At 39.2% G+C, this 17619-nt stretch overlaps 1 protein-coding gene across 1 annotated transcript in view; it reads right to left on the bottom strand.

Annotated features, from left to right (window-relative positions):
• Positions 1-12083: 12083 nt before the first annotated feature.
• The window catches only part of MAN2A1 (mannosidase alpha class 2A member 1), a 200723-nt gene continuing 195187 nt past the window's right edge, over positions 12084-17619 (bottom strand). Inside the window, exon 22 of the mRNA XM_027869175.1 lies at positions 12084-14824. Coding sequence (XP_027724976.1) covers positions 14672-14824 — 153 coding nt within the window. The 3' untranslated portion in view covers positions 12084-14671. The remainder of the gene's footprint in view (positions 14825-17619) is intronic.

The following is a 17619-nucleotide window of genomic DNA, read 5'->3' as shown; positions in this document are numbered from 1 at the left end:
AGTCGCTTTGGTGTAATAGAAAGAGCCCTGGACTTGGAGGTTTGAGTCCTATCTCTGCCACAGACTAGATGTTTCTTTTCTTTTCTTTTTTTTTTTAAACTTTGGGTATCATTTTTTGGTTCCTCTTTAAAATAAGGACTTTCCCTGCTATAACTTTTTCAGCCTCATTCCCTACCACTTTTCTTTAGGTACTCTGTTACTGTCAAGTTGTACTATTTAACTGTTCTGGGATTCACCTTACTCTTTCCCCCTTGCTCCCTCTCTCCTGCCCCTGTGCCCCGAATGTTCCACATTGCCCCTCACCTCCATCTTCTAGATTCGTTACCTATTAAAATTCTACCCATCTCTTAAGTCCTAACTCAAATGAAGGATCATAGGTTCAAATTACCAAGGTCCTTTCCTGTCTAACCTATTTTATATAAGAAGAAACTGAATTCCAGAGGGATGGTGACTTGCCCAAGGTGAGAAGGGTAGTAGGTGACAGCCAGAATGCAAACCCATGTCCTTTGGCTCTACATCCACCTCTCTTTACATCACACCACACTGCCTTTCTATGTAAAGTAGACTTAGAACACACATGCTGATAAGCCTCAGATTTGGATCAATCACACCTTCCACTGCCTTTACACCTATACACTTATTGCTGAAGGTAGAGAAAGTCACAAAATCATACTGACTGGGTCTACTACAAATTTATATTATATAACATTAACTAGACCCTTACTGCTGCTAAGCAATCCTTTTCCTTCTCCTACTTCTCCCTTTTATTGGTCTGATCACCCATAGTTGGACACACTGAAACCTGACTCTAGCATAGAGATGTCATTTTGGTCCTCTTCGAGTAGGAAAGACAACAACCAATTCACTCATTATCCTACTCACCACATCTGCTTTTCCAAAACTCTATCCCTCCTCAAAGCTCCCATGGCTACCTTTTCCCCGGTATTCAGTTGAAAACCTTGCCCCATATTTCACTGAAAAAATTGAAGCCATTTGCCAAGCCCTCCCTTTTGTCCTCTCCCCCATCATCACACACCAACCAGGTGCCTTCTACCACTATTTCCTCCTTTACCTTGGCTCACATGAAGTGGACCCTTTTCCTTGTCAAGACAAACCTGCTCCATATATCATCCCCTCTGTTTTGATTTATCCCACAACTTTCCTTCCTTTTGTGGCTAAACTCCTTGAGATAGTCATCTATAATGGATGCCTCTACTTCCTTTCCTTTCACTGTTTTCTTAACTCTTTACAGTTGGATTTCTGACCTCATCATTCAAATGAAACTACTTTTTCCAAAGTTACCAATGACCTTTTAATTGTCAAATTTAATGACTTTTCCAATCCTCATCCTTCTTGACTTTTCTGCAGTCTTTGATACGGTCATTTATCCTCTTCTTGATAACTCTCTTCTCTCTTGGTTTCTGAGACACTACTCTATCCTGGTTCTTCTCCTACCTATCTGACTTTTCTTCTCAGTCTTCTTTGCTGGATATTCACTCAAGTTATTCCCACTAATCATAGGTTTTCTCTTGGACTCTCTCCAGGGCTTCTCTTCTTCCTCTCTACTATTCATTTTCTGATCTCATCAGTTTTCATTGATTCGATTACTATCTCTGTGCTGATGATTTTCAGATCTACTTTTCTAGATCTACTCTCTCTCCTAACCTCCACGATCACATTTCTCACTCCCTATTGGACATCTCAAACTGGATGTCAAACTCAACATGTCTAAAACTGAACTTACTATCTTTTCCCCATCTTAGCACAGTGCCCAGAACATAGTAGGCAATATTGTTGTTGTTGTTGTTATTGTCGTGGAGTAGTTTCAGTTGTGTCCAGCTCCTCATGAACACATTTGGGATTTTCTTGGCAGAGATATTGAAGTGTTTGCCGTTTCCTTCTCTAGTTCATTTTACAGATAAGGAAACTGAGGCAAATAGGTTAGTTGACTTGCCCAGGGTCACACAGCTAGTAAGTGTCAGAAGTCAGATTTAAACTCAGGAAGGTCAGTCTTCCTGACTCCAGGCCTGGCACTCTATCCACTGTGCCACCTAGCTGCCCACAGTAGGCACCATAGAAATTCTTATTCCCTTCCTTCCCCTTTCCTTATTGCTGCCGAGGGTACCACCATCCTCCTGATCACCCAGACTTGAAACGCAGGTGGCAATCTCTACTCCTCATTCTCTTGTGCCACTCCTCTCCATATACAATCTGTTGTGAAGGCCTGTCAATTCTACTTTTATAACATCTCTCATATATGCTCCCTTCTCTCCTCTGATACTGCCATTACTCTAGTGCAGAATCTCATCACCTTACACCAGAATTATTGCAGTTACCTGCTAGCTCCTCTCAAATCTCCTCCACTCCAGGCTGGCCTTCCTGAAGTACAGGTCTGACCATGCCAGTCCTCCTCCCCCATTCGTTAAACTCCAGTGGCTCCCAATTACTTCCAGGATTAAATACAAAATCTTTTGTTTGGCTCAGGGGTGGGAAACCTTCAACCTCGAGGCCACATGTGACCTTCTAGGTCTTTGGGCATGGCCTTTTGAGTGAGTCCAAGTTTTACAGAACAAATCTTTTAAGGAGATTTGTTCTGTGACATTTGAATTCAGTCAAAGAGCCACACTTCAGGACCTAGAGCGCCACATGTGGCCTTAAGGCTGCAGGTTCCTCACCCTTGCTTTGGCTTTTGAAGTCCTTCACAACCAGCCCCACTCCTACCCTTGAACTCTTCTGACACCTTACTTCCTCGGCCTCTGTTATCTAGTGACACTGGTCTCCTTGCTGTTCCTTGCACAAGACAATCCATCTCCAGATTCTGGGCTTTTTAATTCACTGTTCCCCATGTCTAGAATTCTTCTTTTCTTCATCTCTGCCTCCTGGCTTCCCTGACTTCCTTCCAGTCCCAGCTTAAACCTTTCCTCTGTTATCTGTAATTTATCCCGTATATATCTTGTTTATACATTGTTCTTTTTATGTTGTGTCTCCTGTTAGATTGTGAGTTCCCTGAAAGCAGTGACTGTCTTTTGCCTTTCTTTGAATTCCAAGCACTTAGCACAGTGCTGAGCCCAAAATAGGCATTTGATAAATGTTTATTGCCTGACACTGAGAATTTTTTTTCTAGAAAATTAGTCACATTTTGGGAAGCCCCTATATGTGAGACATCTCTAAGCTTTATTCTAGAGATTCCTCTGGAGTGGAGGCAGAATCAGAAGGAAAGAACCATGGCTCCCTTTTAGGATGGGCATCTCTTATTCAGATAAATTTGGATGTGATCCTAGAGCTCCTTTGGAACAGTTCCCATCTTGGGCCTTGGGATACAACAGTCCTTGGGAAAATACATTTTAATTGGGTGTCAATTGGAGGACACAGAGATTCAAGGATAGCCTCAGTGTGTTTGTCATTGTAGCCGATACCAGGCTTCCATATGGCACGCGCCCTTACCCTAGTCAAATGCAGTGCTCAATGGAAGAGGGGTGGGATCCTTGGTGTATGGGGTCTGGGACTGACAGAGGGAAGATGCTCCCCCTTCCCCCAATGGCCTCTGATGCTTCATGGCCCTCAGCCAGGGGACAGTTACAACAATCTTAGTCTTCCTAATTTTTTAGCTCCAAAATATGGCAAAGACCTGTAATAACACTGTCAAGAGGACTAAGCCTCATAATGAGCTGAGGCTGATAAGGAAAGCTAAGGACAACAAAAAAATCTACTTTTAAAAGCTGTATTGGTGAAAAGAAGAGCATCAAAGAAGGGCCAGGACTGCTGTTTGAGATAGATGAAATAACAGATGATGGAAAAAAGGTAGAGCTGCTCATATTCCCACATACACACACCTTGTTTTCTTTGCCAAGAAGAATGTTTTTGACCAGAAATGACAGAAGATAAAAAGGTTAATAGAGAACTAGTACCCAAAATAAATGGGTACGTAACAGAGCACCTAGTTGCTCTTGAGTTCAGTTCACCAGGCCAAGATCAACCCCATTGCATTCAATCAATCAACAAACATTTATTAACTGTTTACTATGATCCTGACCATCTCCTTTCTTTGCCTCTCCAAGGAGTGTCTATGATATATCGTTTCATTCAGCTTTATACTTCTTTCTTTTGGTTTTGTTTATAGCAAGAATGTCAAGATTAGTATGATCTGCTCCTCTGAGTTTCATTAGTCATTGTACAAAGATGTCACATTTTACAAATTGTCTAAAAACCAATTCTTAGCTCCTTATACTACCTTTTCCACCATTTTGCTTTTGCCATGACAAAAGTGGAGGGAGAGGGAGGGCTGTCTTATAGGACCAAAGGACATTAAAATTTTTTTGGTTTATGGATGTTACAAAAAAAAAAAATCACCAAGTGGTCAGTCTACTGGTGAGGAATCTCTCCACACTGTTGGGTGGATTCTCAGACATGTTGACTTTGATACATCTGAAGAACATTTAGTTTGAAATGTCTAACAGTCAGTAAATGATATGAGATTGGAGCTCAGGACAGGTAAGGGCTGGATATATAAATCTAGGAGTTACCTACACAGACACGATTAAACTCATAGGAGCTGATGAGGTCACCACATGAGAGAGAGGAAAGAAGAGAGCCTTGGGAGACAAGGACAGTTAGGGGAAATTATATAGATGGTAAACCAGCAAAGGAGACCGAGTAGCAGTGAGACAAGTGAGAAGAAAGCCAAGAGAAAGTAGTGTCACAAAACTCCAGAAGAAAAGAATATTTTAAAGTACATGGCTCTGATAGCATCAAATAATATAGTAAAGTCAAGAATTTGAAGATTTAAGGGGGAAAAAAAGATGATCAGATTTGGCAAAAGTCAGTAACTTTGGAGAGGAATTTGTTTTCTTTCATTCTTGAAGAGGACTAAAATGACATCATTATATTGGGGTCAAAGTACAGTATGCTTGACTGTGGATGATCTGACCAATATGAGCTTGGAAGGCTCTACCACAGGTCAGGCACAAATATTTCACATGAACATTTAGAGTGGAGACGTCTTTAAATTTGAGATCCCTGCCTGTAGCAGTAGGTAGGCCAGGATTAGGTTTGGTGAAGCAGACAATTTTTAGGTCATCTTTTCTAGCCCCTTCCTCACACCAGGAGGTGAGCAGTGTGATCCTTAATTTAGAAAATCTGCTCAGATACCCAGAGGGCTGCTAAATCACACTGCTGCTTCAGTCCAGTGTGAAGATGACCCTATGGCCTGGGCCGCCTGCATGCAGCATTGTGACTACAGCTCCCAGTGTATCAGCACCTGCTGCTTCATTACTTGCCTGTCACCACAGGACTTTGAGATAGGTAAAAATGGTAAAATGGTATGGGTGACGTCTTTTGACTCGAGCATAAATTGGATTTCAGTGAGGCAAAGTTGCACGAATTCCTCTGCCTCACTCTCTCTTCTTGGGAGTTATCAAAGTCCAATGGCAAGACGAAAGTCAAGATGAATGGTGATGTGCAGGAAGCAATGAAGGACCTACAGTTTCTTGGAGTCACAGGTGAGACTTAGGTGGCAGGCAGACACCAAAGGTGGAAAGCAGCGCTGAAAAGGGATCGGCAGCCTTCAGACCAGAGGTGCTAGTCTTCCCTTACACAAGTATACCCCTTTGAAGGCTTAGTTGATAGTACATAACACACATTTGTAGAAGGTCCAGTTAGCTTGGTTGTGATTTTCTGAATGTGAGTAGTAACAGGTGAGGTGAATGGTTCAAGTAATTCAGGGATAGTGTTTGGGAATAGTATGCATCAACAGAACAAGGGACAAAATAATGAGGGCAAAGAATAGTTCAGTCAATTAACTATTGGATCAAAGTTGGGGTGAAAATAAAATGGAGTGAAAGGGGATGATGGCCTGGGAAGGTATTGGAGAAGACAGTGAGGATGAATAGGTTTAGTATGAGTAAGACACAGACAGAGATGGAATGGCAATATTGTGTTCTGTTAAATGTATTTTGGAGTTTTTGATCATGGAAGTAGAACCCTTGAGAATGACGGGAAGTTAAAAAATGTGACTATTCCTGTGTGTAGATGAAATTCATTGGAGGAAATCATGGCAGTTGAAAAGATTAAGGGACATAAGGGAAGATATTGATGCCCCCCCCCCCATTGTAAGGGTAGAAGTTGGGATGTAGAGCCAAATGCTAAACTCCTGAGAAAGGAGAATAAAGAACGGGAATGGGATGTGGGAGGGGCAGGACTGAGGCGAGTGGTGATGGCTTCCTTTAAGAAGGTGTGAGCTAACTGGCCACAGGGAATCATAGATTTAGAATTAGAAGGGACCTTTGAGATTAAGGCTAGTGTTCTCATTTTGCAGATGAGAGAACTGAGGCCCAGGGAGATTAAGTGACTCCCACTGTTACACAAGTGTCTGAAGCAGGATTTAAACCCATCTTGCTGACTCCAAGACTAGCACTTAATCCACCATGCCAACCTGCTACTCTGAATCTGGACAGAAAGCACAGGATTACTCCCTGAATTTGGTGATCTCTGCAGGTAATGAAAGCAGTTCCATTGATGATTGCAGGTGGAGAATAGGAATGTTCTGCTTCTCAGCTCTGTCCCTCAGGCAGATACTGAAAGAATTGGTCGATGTGATAGCTGGCAAAAGGGAGAGAATGCTAAAAGACCCAATTAAAAAAAAAAAAGTGAAACTCAAAAGAGTGCTTGCTGAGTAATGGTGGCAAAGGGAAAGCGACAAATAGGGGACAGGGAGTATTTTGATTCCATCTCCAGGACTAGTGTGACAGGTGACAAAAGAGAAAATGTAGCTAGTGATGGGAAAAGATGGCTTTTAATCTTAACAGAATGGAGACTAAAAACTATTGGCCAATGAGCTTGAATGATTTCTGGTGAAATTCTAGAGGTAGTAATCTCTAGAAAAGGAATACATTTTCATAAGACTAGTATGATTTCTTTACAAATAAACCCTGCTAGGCTAATTTAATTTCTATTTTTTTGACAGCCTAACTTGACTAGAAGTTTAATCTAGACTAGGAAATCAGTCACCTATTAAATTTACTGTGTCCCAGGCACTACGCTGAATACTGGGGATACAAAGAAAAAGTGTAAAACGTCCATGACCATAAGGGGCTTACATTTCAATAGACATGAAATATAGAGTAGATACAAGATAACTTTAAAGGGAAAGGCACTAACAGGTGTGTGGGTGGGGTGCTTCTTGTAGAAGATGGCACTATCTTGGAGGAAGGCAGGGATTCTAAAGAGTCAGGGAGAAGTGGATTATTCCATGCATGGGGGAAAACCAATGCAAAGGCTTAGACACAGGAGATAAACCATCCTGTAAACAGCAAGTAGGATAGTAAAGTTTGTGCAATGGGAAAATGTGAAAGACTGGAAAGATAGGAAGAGGTAAGATTGTGAAGGGTATTAAATGGTAAAGGGGCTTAAATTTGATCTTAATTATTGGAGTTCTTGGAGTCTTTTGAGTAGGGGTGGGGAGTGAGGTCAGACTTGCACTTCAGGAAAATCACTGGCAGTGGGATGGACAATGGATTGGAGATGGAAGAGATGAGTAAGGCAGACTAAGTAGGAAGCTACTGAAATAGTCCAGGGGGGAGGTGAAGGCCTGAATTATGGGTAAGGTTTTGGAATGGAGGAGACACGTGAGACACTGTGGCGCTAGAAACAAGATTTGGCAACTACCTAAACATGTGGAATGAGTTCCAAGCGAGTTGCCAAAGAAGATACTGGAAAGATAGTGGTAATGATTGATAGTAACAAAAATATTTGGAGTGGGATGAATTTTTGGGGGGGAAAAGATATTTGGACATACTGAGTTTGAGATGCTTACAGGACATCCAGTATGAAATGTCCAATAAGCAGTTGGTAATGAGACTGAAACTCAGGAGACTTCTGGGTTATCATCTGCAGACATGGTAATTCTACCCTTGGGAAATGAATTCAGTGAGAGTTTAGAGAGAAAAGAGAAGAGGGTCTAGGACAGAACCTTGAGAGAAACCCAAAGTTACTGTTATTGACCCAGTTATTGACAGGGATGATGACTCAGCAAAGGTGACAGTAGGAGTCAGGAAAATCAAGAGAGCAGTCATTAAAACCTGGAGGGGAGAGAATGTCCAGAAGAGGTGGTTAACAGTGTCATAATGAGTGGATAGAGTACTGGCCCCGAAGTCAAGACCTGAGTTCAAATCTGGCCTCAGACACATAACGCTCACTGTGTAACTCTAGGTAAGTCACTTAACCCCAATTGCCTTACCAGTGTCATAATGTTAGAGGACAAAAAAGCATGAAGATTGAACAAAGGCCCTTAGACCTGGCAGTTAGGAGATCTTTGGTATTGTTGGAAAGCGGTTTTGGTAGAATGCTGAGGTCAGATGAGGGAAATGAGATGGGGAGAGTAGAGGCAACTGATGCAGACAGTTTTTTTAGGGAATTTAGCTGAAGACAGCAGGAATAAAGAATGATAGTGGGGACGGCAGGATCTAATGAAGATTTCTAAGGGAAACTTGGGCATGGGTGTAGGCAGGATGAAAGGAACTGATAGGGAAAGGTAGAAGATTAGAAAGAGCCAATAGGGCAATCAGCTGGAGAAGATGGGGATGGGATCAAGGCAAGGAGTCACCTCAGACTAAATTAAAGGTGATAGGGAGAAGTGGAATCAAAGGGATGTGAAATGGAAGAGCGAGTTCTCCTTGAATGGCCTCTATTTTTTGGGGGGGTGTGAAGTATCAGACAAGATTCCCAGGTAAGAAATTGGAGGAAAGATGGTTATCGAGTGTTTGAGGAGAAAAGGTTTACAACAGTCACTATGTTGAGAAGGCTGGAGAATTGAATAGGGAGGAACACAAGGACCTCCTTGCTATAGTAGAGTCCCGTTGAAATTAGAAAATAATTCAGAATACACCCAATCTACATAGTTTTAGAGCTTTGTCCTTCTAGCTTTCTTTAGCAGCAAAAGTAGGACTGGGGGAATGCTATACATGTACTTTACATAGATTTTAGCTTAGCTTCTGGAAACAAGTTATGCTAATTCAGGAATGCCAGCACTAGACAGTAGTCAAACTCCAACATCATTTTACTACCTATGGCACCCATGCCTGGAATATACTTCCTCCTCTCCTCTACAATCATCTTCTTTCAAGGCTCAAAGGAGAGGTTACCTCCTACTCCCAGAATCTTTCCTGGGGACTTAGTTGTTGGTGTCCTCTCCCTCATCAATTTATCATGCGATTTTCTATGTAGGTTATATCTCTCCTAGTAGAACATAAACTCCTTGAAGGCAGGGACTGCTTTTCAGTGTGTCTGTCTTTATATCCCTGAGATCTACCATAGTGTTTTGCACACTGAAACCACTTGATTAAAAAAAAAAATGTGGACTAAGTGATGGTATAATTGAGGTAAGAAGTGGTTGCACAGATAGATAGTGATGGTTCAATGTGTATTAGGAGACATCCTGTTTTCCAGAGCTAAGGTCCAGCAAGCAAGCTGTGCCCTAAGCATGGCATAACAACAATCCTTTGCATTCACCTGCTGTACGATCTCAGCCACAGCAAAACCCCAAAATCAGGATTTGTGATTTTCATATTAAGTATAATGATTACAATATTTAGATTTGTTGGAGCTTCTCTAATTCCCAGGGAATCCTGACCCGAGAGCTGGGACTGCAGCTGACATGCTGTAGCAGAAAGTGATCAATTAAATCTCCTGACAAGCTAACATTCCCTGCACTTGTAAGTGCTAAGTGAACCAACCAGGTGCTGCACTCCTGTTCCCACCACACTAACTCTGGTTCTGTACCCTGCTGAATGATCACAAGGTTCAATGATTCTAGTAACTTGGAGACTGTTCCCACAGGACCCAAGAATGCCTGTACTGTCCCCCAAAATGCCTGCACACACACACATGGGCCTGCTGTGGGAACTGTTTACTCAAGACCTAAGCATTGTGGTTCAGTCCTTCGTGATTTTCATGCTTAAAAATCCTACCCCTTCATAATCAAGTAAACCCTCCTTCTCTGGGAGGTAGACTTCATTTGCAAGTGTTTTCCTCACTCGGAAATTAAACTGCAATTTTATTCCTAACTCACCTATATCCTACCTGCCCCAGCCATCCACAGTTAGAAATTTGTCTAGTCTGGACTCTATATAAGATTATTTTACCAAATATTAACTTTGAAGGTCTCTAGTAGAGTGTCCTGAGGGTGCTGATGTGGCATTTTGTTGGGAATTAAAGAGGCTTTAAAAAATTCAACTTTCTGATGATGGAAAGCAATAGTTCCTCTGCCAAGGTTGCAATTCTATCCCTTACTTTCCTTCAGTCTCCACATGAAGAGATAGAACTTCTTTGGCAAGGCAAAGGTTTCTACGTGCATCTTTGATCCCATCTCTTCAGGTCTTCTCAAAGTATCCCCTCTATCTCACTAATGCAATCCCTGCTGCCTACACATTTATGTCTCCCTCATCCTTAAAAAAATCTCTTGATCCCACAATCTCTATTATTGTCCTCTCTCTGACCATTGGCTAAACACCTTGACAGTCATCTACAAACTCTGCCTCCACTTCCTCTCATTCTAAACCCTCTGCCATTTGGCTTCTGACCTCATCATTCAACTGAAACTGTTCTCTTCAAAGTCATCAATGATCTCTCCTCAGAACTAATGGACTTTTCTCAAGCCCAATTCTTCTTTTCCTCAGCCATTGACATGGTTCATCACCCTCTTTTCCTGGATTTCTTCTCATGTTTTTTAAGACACTGATGATTCTCCTATTTGTCTGATTACTCCTCATTCTCCTTTGCTGGATCTTCATCAAGGTCATATACACTAACTGTGGGTGTGCCTTAAGGTTGTCTCCTGGGCCCTTTTCTCTTCTTTCAGTCTATCTTGGTGATCTCAACAACTCCCAAATCCCTGCTGAGTTTGTCTCAAATCACCAATTCCCATTTGGATATCTCAAAACCATAACTCGATAACTTTACCCCCCAATTCTCCTCTCTTTCATACTTTCTTATTACTACTAAAGGCACCACCATCTTCTCATTCAACCAGGCTCCCAAGCTCAGTGTTGTCCTCAGCTTCTCTCACACTTTCCTCCCCTTCCTCATATTAAGTCACTTTCTTTCAACTCACAACCACATACCTGGTGCAATGCAGGATCTCATAACATCATGCCTGTATTTTGTGCAATGGTCTTCTGGTTGTTTCCTTGCTTCAAGTCTCTCCCCGTCATCCACTCAGTTGCCAAAAGTGTCACACCCTTCTCCTTCCACTTAATAAACTCCAGTGATTCCTCCAAAATGAAATATAAAATCCTCTTGCATTTAAAGCCCTTCACAACCTTGAACCTATCTTTCCAGTTTTATCTTGTATTCCCTTCATGTACTCTATGATCCAGTAACACTAGACTCCTTAATGTTCCTAGAACCCAAGAATGCATTTCCTGACTGCCTTTTCAGTGGCTGTCCTACCTGAAATGTTCTCTGTCTTCACCTCAACTATTTACTCAGTTCACATTCCACCTTCTGCAGGAGGCCTTTCCTGATCCCACCTCACTCCTCCGCCACTCTCTGCCCTACCAATGCCTTCCATGTGAGATGATCTCCCAGGGCCTAGCAAAGAGCCTCTCACACAGCCAGCATTTAGTAAATGCTTGCTGACTGACTTATGGATAATTACAACTCTCTAAGACATCATTGCTTTTATTGTCCTTCTCCCCCTGCCCTTCCCCAACCCACAACACACAACAGTATACACACACACACACACACACCTGGGTTTGACTTTCTGAGAAGACTGAAAACTTGATAGTCAGATTTCCGTTCTAAGTTTGAGTAGAAACACTAAGCTGAGCACTATATCAACAGATGGATATAGAAAAAAATAGCTTTTATCTAGTAGAGAGGAAATAGAAAAAAGTAACTGAAAATGAGGCTACAGAGTCCCAGAATTCTATCCTAAAGAAGTACAGAGGAGCTTAATCTAATTTCCAAGAACCCGATTAAGATTTACATTCAAAATTCATCTAAAGAAATCAGGAGAGTACATTTTGAAAAACATTTTTATATTTGTTAGTACACTACAGTAAAGAATTAGACTGAAGAACATGAGACACCATAATATTATTTTTATTAGAGACCTTATATTTCCCCCAAAAGATATAAAATCTTCCTAGAGAAAATATCAAAACCTGTTGAATTCAATCTGTTTCAAGGAAAGTATGGGCAAGATAAAAGCAATCTGTCTCTCTCTCAACAAAGGAATGTAAAAACATTTCAGTATAGGTACATTGATGTGGAAAGTAATTACAATGTTTTACCACATTTTTCTACAGAATTTTATTTTCATCAGCACTTGCTTAATACAAGGATCCTGGGTTCTCAATCATCTCTGTAGCTCTCAAAAATAAAACAGAGAAAACTAAAGCAATGAAAAACATGGTTCTTGAACATTTGCAATAAATGAATGAACAACTAAATGTATAGCTGAAAAGATTCAAATATCTAGGTAACATGACAATTTAAAGAAAGGTCATTTTCTTAATTTCCCTGATGTTCTAGATGTTTAGAATTCAAAAAAGAAAAGAAACTTGCTGGTTAAAGAATATATTTGCATTATGTTTGAACAGCTGGTAGTAATCAAAAGTAAAGCTGATACAAGATGCTGATGAATGGAATGGAACATATCCACCCAAAATAATTTTAACAGGCAAATATACTTTTTATTGCGTCCAAATATTTGCTTTATAGCTGATCAGAATTTAGGGAAAGGTTATGAATATCCAGTTTACCACAGAATACAGTGATCTCCCATAGGAAGGTTTTTCATTTAAGATTCAATTAAAATACTGGATCTTTTTTATTGGAACTTTCCACTGGCAATCCAAAATCTGTAGATTTCAACGAACAGGAAGTTTTCAATCACTGCACCAAGGAAACTTACAGTACATATTTATTGCATGAAGTTATCCACTTGTGATGTTTTATTTATAAAGGCATTGCTTGTTTATTAAAGGTGAATGAAATTTATGAATACACAACTTTAATAATCTCCTTAGCCAACTGAATCTTAAGTGAAAATTCAGAACTAGAGAACAACACAGAAACCCCAACAGGAAAAAGAAACTCGTTTTCATACTATTTATAACAATGTATAAATGACAGGAGGTAAAGTATTATGCAAATTTAAAATAAGCAAATCAATTCTTTCTAATTAATGGGAATTTATGAAATTCCACATGGACAAGAATCTACTTAATGACAACTATTAAAACATTTTTTAAAAGGAAATCCTTTAAATGATATGGTATGAACAACAAACATACTGTGGCACATAGACATGAGACTAACTCATGTTGAACTTAGTAGTAATAATAATAATTAAAAAAAGATTCAAACTGGGTGAGCCAAATGCTCATAATTCCTATTATGACAGCTATGAAGAATCTACACATGTTATCAGACTTCGGACACTGACATTTAAAAATCATATAAATGTTTCCAATATGGTTAACAATCTATGAAATGTATAGTGATGCCTCAATTTTGCATTTTTACAAAATCTTTACATCAGTTTGCAGTTTCCTTGGCAGCAGTGTATTTTGATTAACAGTGTTTTATCTTCCTGGTGTTTCTTTCTTACATCTTAGTACATTCAAAAAGTCTAAATGTTTAAAATAACATCAGCACAAGGTTAGTGGGACAACACAGATCAGAGTGTGGCCAGCATTGTCAAGAAAAATTACACAATTTAAGTATCATATAAACTAACCACCCCCTCACCCCCAACCCCAGAACAGTAATATGGACACCAAAAGATTTAATGAGACATATAAAAAAATAAGGCACATTTATATCTTGATATGGTAATCTTGATATAGAAAAACCCATCTCAGAACATTAATGTTCCAATGGGCTATCTAAAAAGATACCTTATGGTACCCCAAACAGGTTTATGGTACCCAGGGAATTACTTCTTGCTTTTTTAAGTGACAATGGAATAAATTGCACCTATCCCACTTTGTCAAGTAATGAAAATGTCTTTTTTTTTTTTTTTTTTTTAATACTACATACTGGCAGCCTGGGGTGATGGTAAGGGAAGGATGGATAAGGGAGGATGCAAAACAAGAAGTAAATTAGAGGAAGGTATGAAAGTTAATCATTCATATCACAAAGGCTCCTGGATTGCACTTCACCACAGAATTCACCTCTCCACAGTACAAAATAAGATAAAAAAATTTGTAACCTGTATGCATTATTGCAACTATTTGGCCATTAGCTATTACCCAACAGCTGTTTATCTCATTTCACTTAAATACTGAAATGAGATATTAACCATCATAATTTTAATAGAAATTGATCAAGGATCAGCAAATACTTTAATAACCATCTCACAACCCCAACAAAGACAAAATTAGCATTTAACCTGAGACTAAATCTGTTGTTGATACATTAACATCCTTAGATATTTCTTCTTTTGTTGCATTAATTTATACTGACAGTGGTGTTTCATGATAAAGAACTAAAAAATTGTTAAGAACATGGCTTTTGTAGGGGAAAAAAAAACTTGGTTAAAAGAAAATCACAGAATTCATGTTCTCACAGTATCCAGAAGCTGGAATAACAATGTGCTTCTTTATTGCACGTTAAATCAAGAAAATACAAAAGCTATTTCTTCACAATCCAAAACTGAAAGCCAAGTTCATCTCAAATGGATTCGGAATGTACTGATTTCCATGGGACTCATGTTGATATCACTTGTATTTCTGCTATCCGGAGGTGAATGCATCAAAGATAATGATGATGGTATAAGACTTTGAACAGTAAATTCATTAAATAGCTTGTGTACCAACATCTAAAAAAAAATGATAAAAAGTTCATATATTTAGATCAAATATGTAGAAAATTAAAAAAAATCCATAAGCCTACAAAATTTCCCACTATCTCTGCCCCATTACTTAGACATTTCCTTGCTTTATAGTAATCTGGATTTCTGTAGTTAAATTTAGTCAGCTTTCCGAATAAACAAATTCAGTGACATAGTAATTAAGACATTTATTAAATAATTACCTTGGACAAGACCCCATGGCAGGTGTTAGAATAGAGAAATTTAACTTAAATATACTTTGTTCCCAACAAGATTTTTTAGTACTTAGACATGTAACTAACTGTAAGGTTTAATTTCCTCACTTCAAGAATAAGACCCTCAAAAACTGAAGGGAAATTGGAAGAGAAAAATATTTAAACTATTGCAATTGCAGTGGTCCACTACCGATTACATATAAAATGTGAACTAATCTGTATTTTTATGTCTTTCCCGTCTTTTCTCTTTAACTTTTAGATCAACTGCGGTTGGAACAATAGAGGGTTTAGCTCTAATTAGATCAGGTATTCTTAACATTTTTTGTTAGTACCTTATCGAAAGACTGGTAAAACCTATCGACTCCTAAGAAAAATGTTCTAAATAATAGAAGGAAATGCTAAATCTCAGTTGCAGTTTAGTGAAGATAAATATTTAATTTTTTTCCTATCCAAACTCATGGATAGCCCTGAAATCTGTCCAAAGAACTTAGTTTAAGAAATATCGAAGTACATGCATGATCAACTGCTGGCTCTTTTGGTGAGTGAGTGGAGAAAACTGTGAAGGGGAAGATAATATGGAAACTGTAGAGGCTGCCAAATGGAAGATTGAAAACCACTGACATATCTTGAAATAGTAAAAACATTTTCAGTGTAACTCTATTATTAAAATATCAATTAACCAATATTTACCAGGTCATTAAAGAAACATATATTCTACTATATTCAGAGACCTGAGCTCAAATCCAGCCTAAAACAATGACTAGCTGTGTGCCCATGGACAAAGCACTTAGCTCTGTCTGCCCCAGCTTCCTTAACTTTAAAGTGCAGATAATAATAGTACCTATCTTCTAGAGTTGTTGTGAGGATCAAGTAAGGTATTTGTAAAGTTCTTAGCACAGTGCTGACACATAGTAGGGCTCTTACTAAATGCTTATTCCATTCCCTAATGTCCAGATAATCAAAGTAAGGCTAAGACAGAAGTTGTTTTTTAGGAATGTTAAAATAACCGAAGGTCACCAAGTTTATAATTTTCACCAAAAAGGGTCGAAAGAATCCATAAACTTTATTCAGATTTTGTGAACTGTCCGTAAACAAATAAAAAAAGTTTCAGAAGCAGCAATCATCCAGGAATATTTCTATAACAACATCCCCCTACTTATTACAGTAAAGTCCTATGATATTTTGTAGCTACAGTTTTCATGAAAATAAATGATTAAATTTAAAGACTCAGAACCTGAACCTTGACAAGTTAAACAGTACAGCATCTACACAAGAAAATGCTTCAAGGAAAAGAGGTGACTATTCTTAAAGTTCCCTGAGATAATAAATTCATTGTAAAATTACAATGTTAGAAGAAATTTCCTCACAGAGAGTTACCTACAGCAAAAAATTTCCCCCTTCTCTCTTCCAGTCAGGAAGACCAGGGTTCAATTCCTGCTTCAGACCTTTATGGTCTGTGTGTGTGACTCAGGAAAAGTCATTTCACCTCTCTGAACCTCATTTTCCTCATCTGTAAAACTTTTAAGTTTGCACTCAATGATCTCCAACGTCCCCTTCTAGGGCTAAACCTAAGAGACTGTAAACTTTGCTAGGTTGTAGAGTGAGGAGAAGGGAGTGACAACAAGGCTGGAAAGGTAAGATCCATTGTGAAGGGCTTTAAAAGTCAAAGAGAAGGGCCTGGTGTACGTCAGGCCAGACATGGGCTTAAGGAAAATCACTCTGGCAGCTATATACAGACAATGGAAATGGAGCTGAGGGAGACCAATTAGGAGGCCATTACCATAGATCAGAAAAGAAGTGATGATGGTGGTATATGTATAAATAGTGAGAAGGGAACAGAGGTTATAGACGTTACGGAAATAGAAATAGGAAGATTTGGCAACTGACTGGATATATGTGGTGAGGGAGAGTGAGGAATTGATGATAATGCCCAGGTTTCAAAACAGGGAGATGAGAAGGACAGTAGTGCCCTAGATACTCACTTGGAGGCAGCTAATTGGCACAGTGTGCTGGACTTTAAGTCAGGATGACTCGAGTACAAATCCTGCCTTAGACACTTAATAGCTGTGTGACCCTGAGGAGCAAGTCATAATCATTGTCTGCCTTAGTTTCCTCATCTGTTAAAAGGGGAAAATAATAGTACCTAACTTTTAGGGTTCTTGTGGAAATCAAATGAGATAATATTTGAAAACTTTAGAGCACTACGTATATGCTAACTTGCTATCATTTCTAGTCATTTCTAAATTATATAAATTATTCTAAATTATGCCTATGTATTCTTTCTCTTCTTTCTTACAAAGAACCAACTTGAACTTTGCCTTATCTTAACTTTTTTGGGCACTGCCAAACAATACTGATCTGAGTGTATACTGATTCCCTGTCCTCCCCAATGCTTTATGTATTATTTTTCCGGGCAGGGACTGTCTAGTTTGCTTATATTTTTATCCTGAGTGCTTAGCACAGTGCCTAGCACTATTAAGTAAGCACTTAATAAATATTTTTTCTTTCATTCAGAAACAGGAAAGTTTGGATCAGGTATGGGTTGGTGGGGAAGGAGGGAGAGAGAAT

Source organism: Vombatus ursinus, unplaced genomic scaffold, assembly GCF_900497805.2.
Source record: "Vombatus ursinus unplaced genomic scaffold, bare-nosed wombat genome assembly UNPS02014792.1, whole genome shotgun sequence".
In the NCBI taxonomy this organism is placed as follows: domain Eukaryota; kingdom Metazoa; phylum Chordata; class Mammalia; order Diprotodontia; family Vombatidae; genus Vombatus; species Vombatus ursinus.
Note: the sequence above shows the minus strand (reverse complement) of the source record. Positions and strands in the feature narration are given on the sequence as shown.